Source organism: Bactrocera dorsalis, chromosome 3 (genome assembly GCF_023373825.1).
Source record: "Bactrocera dorsalis isolate Fly_Bdor chromosome 3, ASM2337382v1, whole genome shotgun sequence".
NCBI lineage: Eukaryota > Metazoa > Arthropoda > Insecta > Diptera > Tephritidae > Bactrocera > Bactrocera dorsalis.
The window spans coordinates 8,466,412-8,483,788 of NC_064305.1; the positions used below are offsets into that span (position 1 = coordinate 8,466,412).

Consider the following 17,377-nt stretch of genomic DNA (forward strand, 5'->3'; position numbering starts at 1 on the left):
TATCTTAAAATTTATCTAAAAATTCTATGAGGTTACTTAAATAGTTCTGTAAATTATTACAATTATAAAAAATCTATGGGCACAGTACGCACTGTGAGTCTCAAAGAATTTGCTAATTCACCTCAAATCAGCTGTTTGGCACATTTCTGCTCTTTGAAAATTCCATGATTGAGAGTATTCTGTCAATACAACCGTTCTGCTCACTTCTTATTGGATTTTGTGTCTCAAATTGCTTATTCACCTCACATCAGCTGTTTGGCACATTTCTGCTCTTTGAAAATGTCATGATTGAGAGTATTCTATCTGCTCACTTCTTATTGGATTTTCGAAGAAGTCGGATGTTTTGTGAGTCGGAAGTCGAAAACGTAAAATAGACAGTTTTAAAGTTACGTAGTGCGGTAATAAAGTGATTATATACATATATGTATACGTTTGAATGCAAGTTATAAGGTTCGGTTTGACATCAGTTGATTATAATTGATAAATAAGTGTAAAAAATGTTTAATTAGTTAGTGATTGCAACGATTGAACTAATAGTATATATGTATGTCTGTTTATGTAAAGTGCGAGTGAAAAATTTTAGTGCGCAAGTATTGTTTTTGCAACACATGCTTAGAAAATGCAATATATACTTAAAAGCATATATACATACATACTTATATATATACAACAAACTAAATACAAATTGTTAGCATGCTTGGGAGTATATTATTATGTATCTATGTACATATTTAGTACATATATAGATACATAAATATAAAACGTTTTGAACGTTTTCTCGCGAATTACGCTAAATTAATGACAAACATACATATGTATAAGTGGTTGAACTTGTACCTTTTCCAATTAGAACTTTGAAAGCACATGTCCTTCTGCACAACAACAATCACATAGTCAACTTTTTTTGTGCAGGCAATACATACATACATACGCTTTACAAAAAATATTTAGAGCTTTAAGTCAGAAGCAACAAATTAACAGAATACATTTTAATTGAAATATAAAAATAAGCTGGAATAATTGCCACAAATATGTAAATAAGTGCTCAATTGTAATGTGAAACCGATTATTTGCACTTCAGGTAAATTGAAAATATGCGTGCATACAGCTGCGTTTACAAATGAAGTATTGCCGGCATAGATAAATATGTAAATTATCCATACATATTGACGGTAAACTATGTATGTAAATATTCAAATGTTCTCTCGTGAATTTTGTTTTTGAGCTGACTTGCAAGAAATCATGTGAAATGTAAATATCGTCAAATAAGCTAGTATAAAGCAAAATTAGTGTTTTTTTAGTTTTCAAGCTCTCAGTATTGTTTATTGAAAACAGTATGCTTTGAAGCTGTTTGCTATTGGATTATGAAAATAGCTTAGCTACTGAAATTTTGAATTTTAGTATTTTCATACATACATACACATATTCTAGTGCTTTATTTTACCCATAAATTATGCCAATAAGAATTTAAAGTTTTAGTGATAGAAATGTTTTTGTTAATTCATAAAATATTGTGTGAGTGAAATATTCGAAAAAAAATGTTTGACTTGCGAATTTCTAATGGCACTTAAAACGAAGACAAATACGCAAGTTGATTAGGATTAAAAAAATAGACTTTAAAAATATGGAAAAAACGCTTAATTTTGAAAATTAATTAAAATTAAAAATATATAAATTATTTCCAAAATTATTTTGAAAATACACTAAAATAAATACTAACATATAATATTAAAAATTGGTAAATTATTTTTTTTGTTTACAAATTAACAAGAAAAAGAAAAAATGCATTCATAATTAAGCAAAACGCTTAGTGTAATACAAAAAATAAAAATTTAAAAAATTTGAAAGAAACCGGTTATTTTGAAAATGAACAAAATTAAACAACAACATCGAGTTGATTTCAAATATTATTTTGAAAGTACAGAAAAATAAATGTTTCAATATAATATTCAAAATTTATAAATTATTTTTTTTTGTTTACATGTTAACAATAAATTCGAAAATTGCTTTCAGAACTAAAAAAACTGTTTTTTTAATTTAAATATATAAAGGTTATTATATATAATTATCATTTATATATTTAATAGACCCTTATTTAGAAAAGCTTATTATTTTTTATAATCGGTATAAAAATTTAATGATTTTTATTTAAAGAAAGTTGGGAATAAATTAAAGTACATACATACATACATACTATATGTGCATATTAGGGTGCTTCAAACTATTTTTTTTTTCAACTATTACCCCCTCAAAACAAAAAATCATCCCTCAAGCCAGGCGCTGTAGCTTAACCCTAAGAGGTCGCTATTTTTTTTGAGGTTCCCTTACATATATTTAACAAAGAAATTTTCGTTTTTTCATTCAAACTAAAATTGCACCAACTTATTTTCGTTTCTCAAAAATAACCATCACATATTCAGAAAGTTCACTTTTCAAAGGATTTTTTGCTTGTCAATCACTAACATTTGAGGGGGTAAGAGTTGAAAAAAAAAAAAAAAATTTTGAAGCACCCTAGTGCATATGTATGTAATAAAATTCGCGGCAATACTTAATGATTTATTTACTTTATTTATTTATTTTTTGTAATGTTATTGTATTTATATTTGATAAATATGCATATTACATATATATATATGTTTAGTATTCTGAAATATGTATGTATGTTTTCCATATAATATATAGATACATGTCAGCTGTAAATAGACAGGAAACTCCCACATCGCTGCGTTATTTCAGTTAATTTTATTCATATAAACAATCATAAACACGATGGAGCCCAGTTTTGATAGTTGGGACTTTGCCGTGCTGATTACCATATTGGCAATATCGGCTATGATTGGCATTTACTATCGCTATACGGGCGGAAAGCAGAAAACAATTAAAGAATACCTCCTGGCCGATCAGAGTATGACCACATTTCCGGTTGCTGTGAGCTTGATGGCGAGTTTTATGTCCTCCATCACGCTACTGGGTGTTTCCAGTGAAAGTTATCAATTTGGCACCATGTTTTGTATAATCAATTTGGCGTACATCATAAGCACACCGATTGCAGCATATTTATTCCTACCGGTCTTCTATCGCATGCGCACCATGAGCGTTTATGAATACTTGGAGCGTCGTTTTGGTCACTCAACACGTCTCGCTGCTTCGATTGCCTACTCCATACAGATGATACTTTATATGGGCATTGTACTTTATGCGCCGGCGTTAGCCCTGGAAGCTGTTACCGGTGTAAACAAAGCAACCGCTATATTGGTTATTGGTTTAATTTGTACCTTCTACTCGACTATTGGTGGCCTAAAAGCTGTACTGATAACCGATGTCTTTCAATCGCTTTTAATGTTCGCTGCCATTTACGCAGTAATCGTGGTGTCGGCAATCAAAGCTGGTGGTCTGGCGCCAATTTGGCAAGTAGCCGAGGAGCGTAATCGTATATATTTCACGGACTTTTCTCTGGATCCCACTGTGCGACACACGTGGTTGAGTCTCATTGTTGGTGGAATGGTGACTTATATGTCTTTGTATGGTGTCAATCAGGTGCAAGTGCAACGTTTATTGAGTGTACGCAATTTGAAGAGCGCCCAGGCGGCACTCTGGTGGAATTTGCCCATTTTGAGTTTGCTCAGTTTCAGCACATTGTTCAGTGGTTTAGCGATATTTCACTATTACAAAAATTGTGATCCGCTACTGGAGGGTAGAATACAATCGAGAGATCAATTGATGCCTTTATTTGCGGTGGATACAATGGGTAAGAATCTGAATTGGTTTTTAATTGATTGATTGAAAGCATAATTGAACCATACATTTTTATTCAACACAATTTATCACATCAAAATGAATATTAGGGTGGGGCATGAACTGGATACAATATTATTGCGCTATATTACACACTATAAGTGGAAAACCTTTAAAATTTTTCCCTTAACATCTAATTTTTGAAGATTCATTTTATTTCAGCCACCAACTACCCGTTCAAGTAAAGTTTAGCTTAGGTTCACTGGTGGTTAATATCAATCTCAGCCACTTCTTTTGGTTCACTAATGGTGTGTCTGCCGTTATATTTTCTTCTCAGTCTGGCAAAGACTGTACAGTTGGTAAAGAGCGTTCCACAGAATATGTAGCCACATCTCGTGTAGACCAATTGTACAATGTCCAGACAGAAAACCTACTTTTTCTTTCTCAGAACACCTACAGTTGCTAGGAAATTGGGGCTTTGTTAACAGCCAGTAGTTCGGAGGACCTTTTACGGTTCGCTCTCGGTCAGAAGGATCTCGAGGTGCAAATGTCCAACGCATGATTCACGTTTTATATTTTTTCGATAAAACATACATATATATCCCAGACAAGCTAATATAAAAACCAATTCCAAATATATCACAAGGGACGAGTTAAAAGTTTTTAGGATATGTGTTAAATACTTCATAAGGCTCATCTTTTCTGCTTTAACTATAAACCTCAATTCTCATTATACATCAGTCATCTTCATTAAAATTATTATGTAATTTTTCTACCACTTTTTCAACACAGGTCAGTATCCTGGCTTATGTGGTCTCTTCGTATCGGGCATCTTCTCCGCCAGTCTCTCGACGGTTTCATCAGCCGTCAGCTCACTATCGACTGTAACGTTAGAAGACTACATCAAACCATTGTATAAACACTTTACGAAAACACCGTTACATGAAACAAAATCAACACTGCCAAGTAAAATTATGGCCTGCATTTATGGGCTTGTCTGCATCGGCATGGCTTTCACGGCTAGTTCTATGGGTGGTGTTTTACAAGCATCTCTCACCATTTTCGGTGTAATTGGTGGACCATTATTGGCACTCTTTACACTCGGCTTATGTACGACGCGTCCGAATCAACGTGGCGTACTTTTGGGTCTACTAATCGGTTTCATATTTTCCTTCATTATCGGTTTTGGTGGTCCGAAACAACCGCCAACCCCGTTAGATTTTAAAGATGATGGTTGCCCAGCTGCTGGTAATGGTAATATGACTTTGGTCGCCGCGGCCCTTACTCAGGCGTTTAATACGACAACCGCGCAACCAACAACAGCGTCGCCACCAATTGAATATAATTGGTTCTATAGATTGTCATACTTGTGGTTCTCCGTAATTGGTTTCTTAATAACAATAATTGGAGGTTATGTTTTAAGTTTGCTATTGGAGGCCTTGAGATGGGCTGACAATAAACAAATCTATTTAGATAATAAGCAAATCGATGTAGACTTATTCATACCACCGTTGGCTCGAAGATTAAGAAGGCGTGACGTTGAAGAAATGACAAAGTTATAAAGCGCTTTTCGAGTTATCACCAAAACAACAAATTACTTAATTATAGATGAAAATGCGAAAAGTATTTATGTATATAAAAAAGTAATTAATTTCAATTCACTTTTGTTGCTTAGTGCTTTGAAAGTTTATTATTAATGTCAGTGTGTGCTTAAACTTTTAAGAGTTGCTTTTAAGTTGTCTTAGTTGGTAGAATAATTTTAGCAAAATCATTAAATACTTCGAGCTTGTCATCATTTTAAGATTGATTGATAGATTTAGTAAAATTTTAGCTCTCTACATGGCATTTATTTGAAAAAAAAAGTAGAGCTTAAATAGTTGTTTACCCCAAATTACAGCCAGTTTGAGGTTAACACTGCACAATTATATTAATTATAATTAATACATGTACGTTTTAATATTCAAACATTTTTATTTGATGCTTAGATTTTTATAAAATATATTTATCATTCATTAAAAATTATTTTTAAATGTACTACATGCCTTAAAAAATGTATATGATTTAATTACAAGGAGCTTTTACTTAATTCTTCAAAAACTTCCGTTCTAAAACATGCAAATTAAGTTTCTAAGTTTTTAAAGCTTTAAAAGAATGAAAGCTTTAGAGAAATTTTAAATTTTAAGCTTAAAGCTCACAATTTTGCAATTCAAAGTAGGTGATCCCATTAAGTACTCCACATTTCAATAACAGCAAGTTTAAACAATTATGAAATCACATTCAAAAAATATAACTTTATATGTACAATGGTATGTTCTCAGGGCCAGTGTAACCTAAAAATTAAATAGGTTATGCAATATATAAATATTTTCCTTTAAAATTTTATTAAGTAAGCAAGTTTCTTGACTACCTCTAAATACGTTGAATATTCTTTCTAATATTGTTCCTTATCGATCAAATCTAAAGCTCTTATTTTAAGCACCTTTTTTTAAATAATAAGCAAATTAAAGTTTATATTTTGTTGAATAAAATGTTAATATTTTTTACTGTTATTCGTATTTACATAAAAATAATAATTCTGTTGTAAATGTGCTCGAAATAAATTGTTACAAATATATGTATTTACTACAATACTAGACATTTGTGTCAGATATAAAGAGTCTTCCATTTTAATCGTAGTCAGCTGGAAAAATATTGTAACGTTTTTAATGCTGATATGCTGTTAATAAACGCTGATCCACTTTGGTGGGTTTGAAGCATTAATTTTTATAAACACTGCGTAAATATTATTATTATACGACAAGAAAATTTTAAATAATAAAAAAAAATTTAGGAGTATATTTTACTGACTTGGCATTTTTTTGAAGTGAAAGCAGATTATTAAAATATTTATTTATTTTTTATTAAAAATTACTTTTAATTCACTATAATTATTTCTACATACGTAGTTTAGGTGTTTAATATTATTATTATAAATTTTTCAACTTTTTCATATTTGTATTTTTTTAATTAATTTATTTTTTTCTTTTAACATTTTTTTAATTTTATATTTTTTATTTAATTATTACTTATTTTATTTTTGATTTCTCACTTATTTCTTTAAATATACGTAAATTTGTACGTAAAATAAAGTAATACAGTAATAAATTTCGATACTACGAAACTACATATTTGTTACTAACAGATTTAATGATAAACGTCTCAAAATAGCCTCCTTACCAGAGAATGTTAAGGAATTCGTTCATTCATGTTCTTTAACATTCTCTGTGCACACCATTGGCAGCATATCAGCCAGAGAACGTAAAGTATACTTTACGTTCTCTGTATCAGCAACATGTTAGTCCTTAGCAGATGATTTTAAGAGCAGTGATAGTGGAGCTGTTAATTAACATATATGCTGTAATCTGTTCATCAACAATAAAATTCTCTCCATCTATAATCAGCATCAAAATACACTATGAAGAATCTCTAAGGAGTGCGTACCTACAATAATTTACAAGTATATAGTACATATGTACAAATGGATATACAAATAAACGTAAGATGTTACTTAGAAAAAAATAATACTAAAAATTATAAAGTGTATGTATAAAAACTATATAGCACATTGAAAAAAATTTATACATACATATACATATGTGTATTAAATATTCTGTTAAAATGTAAATTATCTATTTTTGATGAACTATTTTTAATCGACCTTGAAATTAAGAATAAAAAACGCAATATGTTCCTGCATATATAATTTTATTGTATTATATTTAGGGCTAATATAAGCACGTGGAAATCTCAAAATAGTATATTTTTGCTTTCAACATCAGAAGAAGTAAAACTATGCCTACATACATACTTATTTGAATATAATAAATGTGTTTATGGTAAAAATGTTATAATAAATAATGCATAAAACCTAGTAAAAAATCAGTTTACTATTATTATTATATTTCTTTTTAGCCTCTCTAATTGATTTATGACATAGCATTTATAACGACAGTCATAATAAGTATATTTTCAAACATCACCTACTTATGTACATTCATCTATGGGTTGGTAGTGTCCAGAGTGATTCCACATTTTATGCGGTACCCATACATATATATGTACATATGTATGTATATAGAAAAACGTTACCAAAGAGATAAGAATATGCAATCCAACCGTTCAGTATAGTTATAAAACGAACCAAAAATTTTATAATCTCGATTACGCTACTCTTTTGATTTTTATGTTTCAATTATCAGTAGTTTTTAAATCACACAATTACTGTTGACACATTCCTTCACTTCTCGTGCTATTAAAATCGAAATGACCTTGAATAAATATTATTTGCAATTTTTTCTAATAATAATTTAGTTGTTTAGCGCAAGCATTCAATGATTTCTTTTATGATTAAGCATTGAGCATTACTGTGATAAGAAATAGAGTTTTGGCGTTTTGCCCATGACACATCGCAGCTACTACTAAGTGTTGAAATATGCACTGTTATCTCCGAAATATTTTTAAAACGGATTTCAAAATTTTAGAAGCTTGTATTTGCGACTGTTAGTTTCTTAAAGGTTATATAAAATATTCTAAGATTGAGATTATATCACCAAATATAGATATCTTCAGATATATGTAATTCCTGGATGCAGATTCAAAAAGATTTGTTCAAAACTATTATTTAGTTTTACATATGTATGTACATATATGTATTACGAATGCAACTTCATCTATTAAATTGGTTTATTGCTTAAAGTTCTCAAATAGTAACAAATATGTACATACTTACATACATATGTATATAATTTCCGTTTCCATTATCATTAGCAAAAGTAAGCATTTCCTTTTCATTTTTATTCATGTCTAATATAATTACTTATTATAATGACAGAACAAAAATTTTAACGTTCCATTAGCATTTTTTTAATTCAAATGTAAAAACTTTACACTCCATTGAAATGCTTTCACCTCAACTCAACACTACTGGGTTTTCTCAAAGCAACTCAACACGAAAAAACAGTTAACGATTGGCACGTCGCCTTATAGTAACTAAACACGACAGGTGGGTATGTCAGGTATGTTTGTGTGGATTGCGATCGCTGTGTAGGATCATGTCATCAGAGAGCAACAACGCGGTAAATCAGGCAACTTCTTCTTCTTCTTCTTAATTGGCGTAGACACCGCTTACGCGATTATAGCCGAGTTAACAACCGCGCGCCAGTCGTTTCTTCTTTTCGCTACGTGGCGCCAATTGGATATTCCAAGCGAAGCCAGGTCCTTCTCCACTTGGTCCTTCCAACGGAGTGGAGGTCTTCCTCTTCCTCTGCTTCCCCCGGCGGGTACTGCGTCGAATACTTTCAGAGCTGGAGTGTTTTCATCCATCCGGACAACATGACCTAGCCAGCGTAGCCGCTGTCTTTTAATTCGCTGAACTATGTCAATGTCGTCGTATATCTCGTACAGTTCATCGTTCCATCGAATGCGATATTCGCCGTGGCCAACGCGCAAAGGACCATAAATCTTTCGAAGAATTTTTCTCTCGAAAACTCGCAACGTCGACTCATCCGCTGTTGACATCGTCCAAGCCTCTGCACCATATAGCAGGACGGGGATTATGAGAGACTTATAGAGTTTGGTTTTTGTCTGTCGAGAGAGGACTTTGCTTCTCAATTGCCTACTCAGTCCGAAGTAGCACCTGTTGGCAAGAGTTATCCTGCGTTGGATTTCTAGGCTGACATTGTTGGTGGTGTTTACGCTGGTTCCAAGATAGACGAAATTATCTACAACTTCAAAGTTATGACTGTCAACAGTGACGTGAGTGCCAAGTCGCGAGTGCGACGACTGTTTGTTTGATGACAGGAGATATTTCGTCTTGCCCTCGTTCACTGCCAGACCCATTCGTTTTGCTTCCTTGTCCAGTCTGGAGAAAGCAGAACTAACGGCGCGGGTGTTGAGGCCGATGATATCAATATCGGGTTCGCCTTCTCCCGGTGTTGTGCTTTCACTGCCATTCAGCAGGCTAGAGAAGTGTTCCCTCCATAATTTAAGTATGCTCTGGGCATCGGTAACTAGATCACCTTTGGGGGTTCTACAAGAGTATGCTCCGGTCTTGAAACCTTCTGTAAGCCGCCGCATCTTTTCGTAGAATTTTCGAGCATTACCCCTGTCGGCCAGCTTATCGAGCTGTTCATACTCACGCATTTCGGCCTCTTTCTTCTTCTGTCTGCAAATGCGTCTCGCTTCCCTCTTCAACTCTCGGTATCTATCCCATCCCGCACAAATAATAATTAACATTAACCGATTGTTTGTCGGAAATGTTTACACTTTTAAGAACGAACGTTATACATAGTATGAATGGTATATGTACTTATGTGCATACATATGTATGTTGTGTATGGCGAGAGCAATGAGCTTGTCGTTTGCCAATATACGAAAGCACTTAAATATTATTGAACTAATTGCGATTACTCTAATTCTCTGCATATTTTGCGCTCTGTGTGACTTTAAAATTTCAAATTCACCACACGTCAGGTGTACTCACTATAATGCGCGCCCTTTGCAAATATCGAGTTGAGAGTATGCGTTCAATGCGACCATTTCGCTCACTTCTTATTGGATTTTCGAAGAAGTCGGACGTTTTATGAGTCGGAAGTCAGTATTCGTGAAATATACTGTTGTTAGGTGGCGCGTTGCGACAATAAAGTGTTTATAGGTATGCACATATGTATGTATGTGCAAAGGTACGGTTTGTTTATGTTAATCGTTTATAATTAATAAACAATTGTGATGATTTTTTTGCAGTTAAATTATTAAATGACAGATTTTATATTTACATCTATGTATCTAAAGTGTGAGTGAAAAGTTGTAGTGCGCAAGGTTTGTTTTTGTAACATAAACGTGTACACATACATATACATCCTTAAATGTAAATATGAATGCGCATGTATGAAGAAAAAGTAAACAGGAACTGTATGTGTATTTATGGATGTGTGTCAGTGAAGAAGAAAACAAATAAATGTATGGGCATATAAATATGTACTATATACTTTTTGATGCGCTTGTTTGGCGCTAAATTGGTGACGTAAAAGTAGCGAATTTTGTTTTATTTTTGAATGAGAAAGCACGTGCTGTTCTGCGCAACAACAACTATGCCGGTTTTTTTTATGTGCCTTACTCATTTTGCAATACAAATATTTTGAGAAATTGCATTATGCTCGTACATATATTACAACATAAAATGCTTTGATGACCTTTGAATATTAAATTGACGCGATAATTAATACTATATAAATATTCAATTAAATTATAATTTAATTATCGCAGAATCGTGTACTATGGTGATCATGATCGCAAAATTTTTAAATGTTTCTAAATAAAGATTTTCGGGATTAGTTAAAATAAAAAATAATAATAATTTAAATGTTCATGCAATTATTTATTAGTGCAGTACTTGCAACCCTGATAGTGATTGAAGTTTTTCCGTTTTGTGACCGCAATTCGGTTCAAGTTACAGTAGAATAATAAATACATACATATATTAAAAATTAAACCGCAATTAATTATATAAAAATGTTAAAAAAAATGAAATTAAGTTGTAAAAATTGTTATAAAGTGAAAATGTGGTCAATCGTAAAGTGAAACTGATTATTAGTTTTACAAGTTCATTGAAAAGTTGTGGAACTTAAAAATTTATCGTGCTTTCGAATTTTAATTTTTTGTGATAACAAATCTTTGTGGGCAGCAGCACCGTAAGTCTCTCATAAAATTGGGTTTTTATAAGATATGATGTATAAACCAATATAATAACAGCGTGTGACAATTTCTTCAATGAAAAGTGCTTGCTGCGAAAGCCGGAAGTCGACAAAAAATCGAGCAAAAATCATATTGGAATAAGAAAAAAAGTTAGCTCCGGTTGCACTGACCTATAATACTCTTCACAGGTATCTTTCTTATAACATAAAAAGATATACATACATACAAATATCTTTATCGTGATTTTGGACGGTCAGTTTGTGTGGAAGCTGTATGCTATAGTGGTCCGATCTGAACAATATATTAAAAAAAATTTTGTGAGGACATTTTGTCATACGAGAGCATGATTTTTTGACGTTGTGATCAATAGGTACCTAAAACTGACAGGTTATAAGGAACCGATGCCGTTAATTCGAACAAATCAGCAACTACTTGGAAAGTAAAGAAGATTAAAAACTTCAGGACTAGTTTGCATATCTGAAAACAAACTGACGAACTGAGTGGCATAGCTAAACCGATTCAGCATAGTCATGATTTCATGATAGAGAGTCCTCGACGTTTTTTCTGCATCGCAATACTTTATAACATTTTTACTTAATTTCTCTAATTTTTGATATTAGTGCTATAATTTTTATTGACAGACTACATCAATACTCATTTATATTTCTGCTTATTATATATATGTATATAGATATATGTCAGCTGTAATTAGGCACGAAATCCATACTTCGCTTCGTTATTTCTCTACATTTTATTTATATAAACATTCATAAACATGATGGAGCCGAGTTTTGATGGTTGGGACTTTGCCGTACTGATTACAGTACTGTCGATTTCGACTTCGATTGGCATTTACTATCGCTATACGGGCGGAAAGCAGAAAACAATCAAAGAATACCTCCTGGCCGATCAGAGTATGTCCACATTTCCGGTTGCTGTGAGCTTAATGGCGAGTTTTATGTCGTCTATCTCATTACTCGGTATATCCAACGAGAGTTATCAATTTGGCACCATGTTTTGTATAATCAATTTGTCGTACATCATAAGCACACCGATTATAGCATATTTATTCCTACCGGTCTTCTATCGCATGCGCACCATGAGCGTTTATGAATACTTGGAACGTCGTTTTGGTCACTCAACACGTCTCGCCGCTTCGATTGCCTACTCAATGCAGATGATACTTTACACGGGCATAGTACTTTATGCGCCAGCGTTAGCCCTGGAAGCTGTTACCGGTGTGAGCAAAGTTACCGCGATATCAGCTATTGGTTTAATTTGTACCTTCTATTCGACTATTGGTGGCCTAAAAGCTGTACTGATAACCGATGTCTTTCAATCGCTTTTAATGTTCGCTGCCATTTACGCAGTAATCGTCGTGTCGGCAATCAAAGCTGGTGGTCTGGCGCCAATTTGGCAGATAGCTGAGGAGCGTAATCGTATATATTTCACGGACTTTTCTTTGGATCCCACTGTGCGACATAGTTGGTTGAGTCTCATTATTGGTGGTATGGTGATATATATGTCAGTGAATGCTGTCAATCAGGTGCAAGTGCAACGGTTATTAAGTGTACGTAATTTGAAGAGCGCCCAGGCGGCAATATGGTGGAATGTACCTATTCTGAGCGCACTAAGCCTGAGCACATTGTTCAGTGGTTTAGCGATATTTCACTATTATAAAGATTGTGATCCCCTGCTGGAGGGTAGAATAGAATCAAGAGATCAACTGATGCCTTTATTTGCGGTGGATACAATGGGTAAGAGTCTGAATTAGATTTTTATGATTTGAATGGATTTTTTCGTACACAAATTTTTTTTTCAAATTAATTAAACCACATACATATGTATAGGTTCAAGGCACGATTAAAAAGTTTTTTGTTTCGATTTACATGTGTCATAAACCTCAACATCTTCCTAAATCCTCAACCCATAAACCCACATCATACATCATACGCACCAAAATTGTTATGTTATTTTCCAACCATTTTTGCATTTCATAGGTCAATATCCTGGTTTATGTGGTCTCTTCGTGTCAGGCATATTTTCCGCCAGTCTTTCAAGCGTTTCATCAGCGGTCAGCTCACTATCGACTGTAACACTAGAGGACTACATCAAACCATTATATAAATACATTATGAAAACACCGTTACAAGAAACAGAATCAACACTGCCGAGTAAAATTATGGCCTGCATTTACGGGATAGTCTGCATCGGTATGGCTTTCACAGCTAGTTCTATGGGCGGAGTCCTACAGGCATCTCTCACTATTTTCGGCGTAGTGGGTGGACCATTGTTGGCACTCTTCACACTCGGCTTATTTACAACGCGTGCGAATCAACGTGGCGTCCTTTTGGGCCTACTAATCGGTTTGATATTCTCCTTCATTATCGGTTTCGGCGGTCCGAAACAACCGCCAACTACCTTAGATTTTAAAGATGACGGTTGCTCAGCTGCTGGTAATATGACTTTGGTTGCCGAGGCCCTTACTCAGGCGTTCAATATGACAACCGCGCAACCAACAACAGCGTCGCCTCCAATTGAATATAACTGGTTCTTTAGATTGTCTTATATGTGGTATTGCGTAATTGGTTTTTTGATTACACTAATTGGTGGTTATGTTTTAAGTTTGCTATTGGAGGCTCTAAAATGGGCTGACAATAAGCAAATCTATCTGGATCATCAACAAATCGATGTCGACTTATTCGTACCACCACTGGCGCGAAGATTAAGACGGCACGACGCTGAGGAATTGACAAAGTTCCAAGGTGCCTAGGAAAAAGCGTATTGTGATGTTCAGTTTTATGTTGAATATGTCACTCATTTAATTAGAATATCTCTATTTTAATTTAATTAATTAATTGACTTGTAAATTTCGTACTTTCTTCTTTGCATTTATTTATAAGGAAGTAGAGCCAAACTAACTGTTAGCTGAAATTATAATAATTTTATAGGTTTATATATACTGCAAAAATACTTAATAGCTACAAAGGCTAAAATATTTACTTTTTACTTAATAAAATAATCTAGTTTATTTGTCAATTTTAAGCACTTTACTAATGAATGTAAAATATAATAATATTTGAGTTTATACTTCACTCAGGAAAATGTTACTATTTTTAGTGTTTTATTATTAACGAAACGAAAAACAACCCGGAAATAAATATATTCCAAACAATTTGCTAAAAATATGTATTTTTTGAATTTTTCAAATTTATTGCAGATATACATATAAGAAAGTAGGTACACATTTTCCCATTTTCATGGTAGTCAGCTGAAAAAGTATTGTAAGAGGTGTTAATGCTGATTTGCTGTTAATAATCGTTGGTAGCTTTTGATGAGACATGACATTCATTTTTTTACAGATTACTTTTGCTAAGCAAAGTATACATATTACGCCATATATTATTGCAATTAATTTTTTTGAAAAAAAAAAAATCAAGTTGAAAGTTTAGTGTACATTAATTTATTTATCATTAAGTTCACAGTAGTTTTTTCATCAAATTCTTCATAGCTGCTTTATTGAAATTTTAAATGAACAGACACATTAATGTGGGCAAAAAATAGTAAGACTTTTAATTTAAATTTCGCGCGAAAGCCTATTTTTATATATTTTTTATGTTGGTAAAACTGCCAGTGACACCGATGCCAGATCTCACATCAAAAAAATCATTCGTTTTTAGTTTATACTTGTCTTTCTAAAGCACATGAAGTGCATTCGGCGATTTTTATGATGAGTTAAATTATTATAGAAAGAAGTTCCATTGAATTTTGTGCGCAGGATAAAATTTCTGGCGCCGAAACGTTTAGAATGCTGGAAAAGCCCTTCGATGACAATTTTTTGTCGTGAGGAAGTGTTTTTGAATGGTAGAAATTATACAAAGAGGATGGAGAACGCGTTGACGACGAACCACGTTCATAGCGGCTATCAACATCAACTGATGATCAACACAGCAATAAAATAAAGGAATTGGTACTTGAGAACCGACGATCAACAGTAAGAGAAATTACTGGCATCGTTGGAATATCGGAAGATACAGTGAAAACCTTTTTGAATGATTATTTAGGCCTAAGAAAGTTCGACTGGTTCCAAAATCACTCAATTTTTTCGAAAAACAGCATCGCCATGAGTCTTGGATCTATGCTTACGACCCGGAAACAGACGATCAGTGGACCGAATATTGCGTCAAAGGTGAGCCAAACCGAAAAAGTCACGTCAAAGCAGGTCAAAAATCAAGGTTATGTGACAGTTTTCTTTGATTACCGTGGTGATTCACTCCGAATTCCTAACGACCGATCCAACTGTCAACAAGGAATACTATTTGAATATTATGAGCCGTTTGCGCTAAGTTATTCGTAACAAAAGTCCGGAATTATGGTCCAACAACTCCTGCTTTTTGCATCACGACAATGCACCGTCGAATACTGGATTGATTCTTCGTGAGTTTTTTGCCAATACGTGCCGCAATCGCCAATACGTGCCGCAGTCGTCGTATTCACCTGCTCAAGCTTCGTGTTACTTCTGGCTATTCAACAAACTCAAACGACCGCTTCCTGGTAAACGTTTTGAATCAATTTAAGACATTAAACGTGAATCGCTAGCCGCATTGAAGGCTATACCGGAAATTGACTTTAACAAATGTTTCGAAAATTGAGAAAAAACGTAGGCACAAGTGTATTGGGGCCAAAAGGGATTACTCTCTGGGGACTACAAAAAATTTTGAAGTATACTTTTAATCATCTGTAGTAATAAATTGTAAATAAATCAAAAATTCAGTTTTGATTATAAAATGGTTATGATAAATGGTTATATATTGGTTATAAAATGGTTATATATTGGTTATATCTGATAGCGGAAGCTTAAAATTTGACGCATAAAAAAATATACAAAACCAATAAAACACATCGCCACATCCATCTAACTACATATGTATGTATATACATACTTATACTATATACCTATTCAAAATCGTATTAAAATATATATGCTGCATTTTTGACTTCAACTTTCAAAATATTATATTCAAAATTTCACAAGCACTTGGCCTTGTGTCTTTAAATATACATATAGACAGAATTATGTACCTATAAATTTATACATATGTATGTAAGTATGTTTGTAGTTGTGTTAGGGGCTGATGCAAGCACGTGAAAAACTCAAAAGCAACAAATATTTATGCTAAAGCATAAAGTCTAGGAAACACATAATTATACATACATATATGTATGTATATTCTACAATTCATGATTTTATAAAAAAATAGTCTGTGAGAACTAGTAAAGTAATAATTTTAATTTCTTTAGCAGTATGACCATATTTATAGAGGAAACATTGGTTAGTCGAAAAAGTCTTATTTTCAACTTCCCTCAACTTTATTTTGTTTTTTTTGGTTAATTGAAGCTTAAAATCTGACCTTTCCAACACTACATATATGGTATCACACAATGTGACTGGTAGCACTGGAGGCATTCGACAGCTACGACATCCATTTACAAAATACGAAAAGACTTTTTCGACTGCCCCATTTGATCCAAATAAAAATAACAAGTGTGTCTAGCTTTATAGATATAAATTATAAGGAAGGCGACAATTTATAATTTTCTCACGCTCATAGAATGTTAATAAATCGGGCATAATACTATTTATTAATAACCGATCTCTAAGTAGGTGCTTCCATATTTACCAAAAAATAGACGTTTTTGGAGTAGTTAATGATGAAAAATTTCAAAATTTCTACCCCATGTATAACTCGGAACTCAGAGAGAAAGTACTCTCAGCCTATCTGCCCTAGTTAAATGTTTTGTAGACAATTTTAAGTGCTCACAAGTACCTACTGAAGGGTTTGTGAAGTGGTTGAGAATTTATTATAAGCCGTACCGTTAAAAGTTGCGTCAAATCTCTTTGTTTACATTT

General features: G+C 33.1%; 2 protein-coding genes across 6 annotated transcripts; both read left to right on the forward strand.

Moving 5' to 3' along the window:
* Positions 1-311: 311 nt before the first annotated feature.
* Positions 312-7,653, forward strand: LOC105223851 (putative sodium-dependent multivitamin transporter). Of its 2 annotated transcripts, none has more exons than XM_011201727.4 (3): positions 312-450; positions 2,683-3,748; positions 4,528-7,653. In XM_011201727.4, exons 2-3 carry the CDS (start codon positions 2,770-2,772, stop codon positions 5,295-5,297), a joined length of 1,749 nt encoding a protein of 582 aa, XP_011200029.2. In that variant the 5' UTR covers positions 312-450; positions 2,683-2,769; the 3' UTR covers positions 5,298-7,653. The 2 variants fall into 2 exon arrangements, with proteins under 2 accessions (XP_011200029.2, XP_049306977.1); XM_049451020.1 differs by having other exon boundaries at positions 323-398.
* On the forward strand, positions 322-14,641 carry LOC105223850 (putative sodium-dependent multivitamin transporter). 4 transcript variants are annotated; one of them, XM_049451018.1, is made up of 3 exons: positions 322-450; positions 12,158-13,223; positions 13,467-14,641. In XM_049451018.1, the coding sequence occupies exons 2-3, from the start codon at positions 12,242-12,244 to the stop codon at positions 14,237-14,239; spliced, it is 1,755 nt and encodes a 584-aa protein (XP_049306975.1). In that variant the 5' UTR covers positions 322-450; positions 12,158-12,241; the 3' UTR covers positions 14,240-14,641. The 4 variants fall into 4 exon arrangements, with proteins under 4 accessions (XP_049306975.1, XP_019844984.2, XP_011200028.2 ...); XM_019989425.3 differs by lacking the exon at positions 322-450 and adding an exon at positions 10,293-10,426; XM_011201726.4 differs by lacking the exon at positions 322-450 and adding an exon at positions 10,315-10,454.
* The last annotated feature ends 2,736 nt before the right edge of the window (positions 14,642-17,377 follow it).

Bases quoted from the DNA above. Each gene is read 5' to 3' on its own strand.
- LOC105223851 (XM_011201727.4), top strand. From the start codon at position 2,770: ATGGAGCCCAGTTTTGATAGTTGGGACTTTGCCGTGCTGATTACCATA. The intron at 3,749-4,527 runs GTAAGAATCTGA...TTTTCAACACAG, and splicing joins ATTTGCGGTGGATACAATGG to GTCAGTATCCTGGCTTATGT.
- LOC105223850 (XM_049451018.1), top strand. From the start codon at position 12,242: ATGATGGAGCCGAGTTTTGATGGTTGGGACTTTGCCGTACTGATTACA. The intron at 13,224-13,466 runs GTAAGAGTCTGA...TGCATTTCATAG, and splicing joins ATTTGCGGTGGATACAATGG to GTCAATATCCTGGTTTATGT.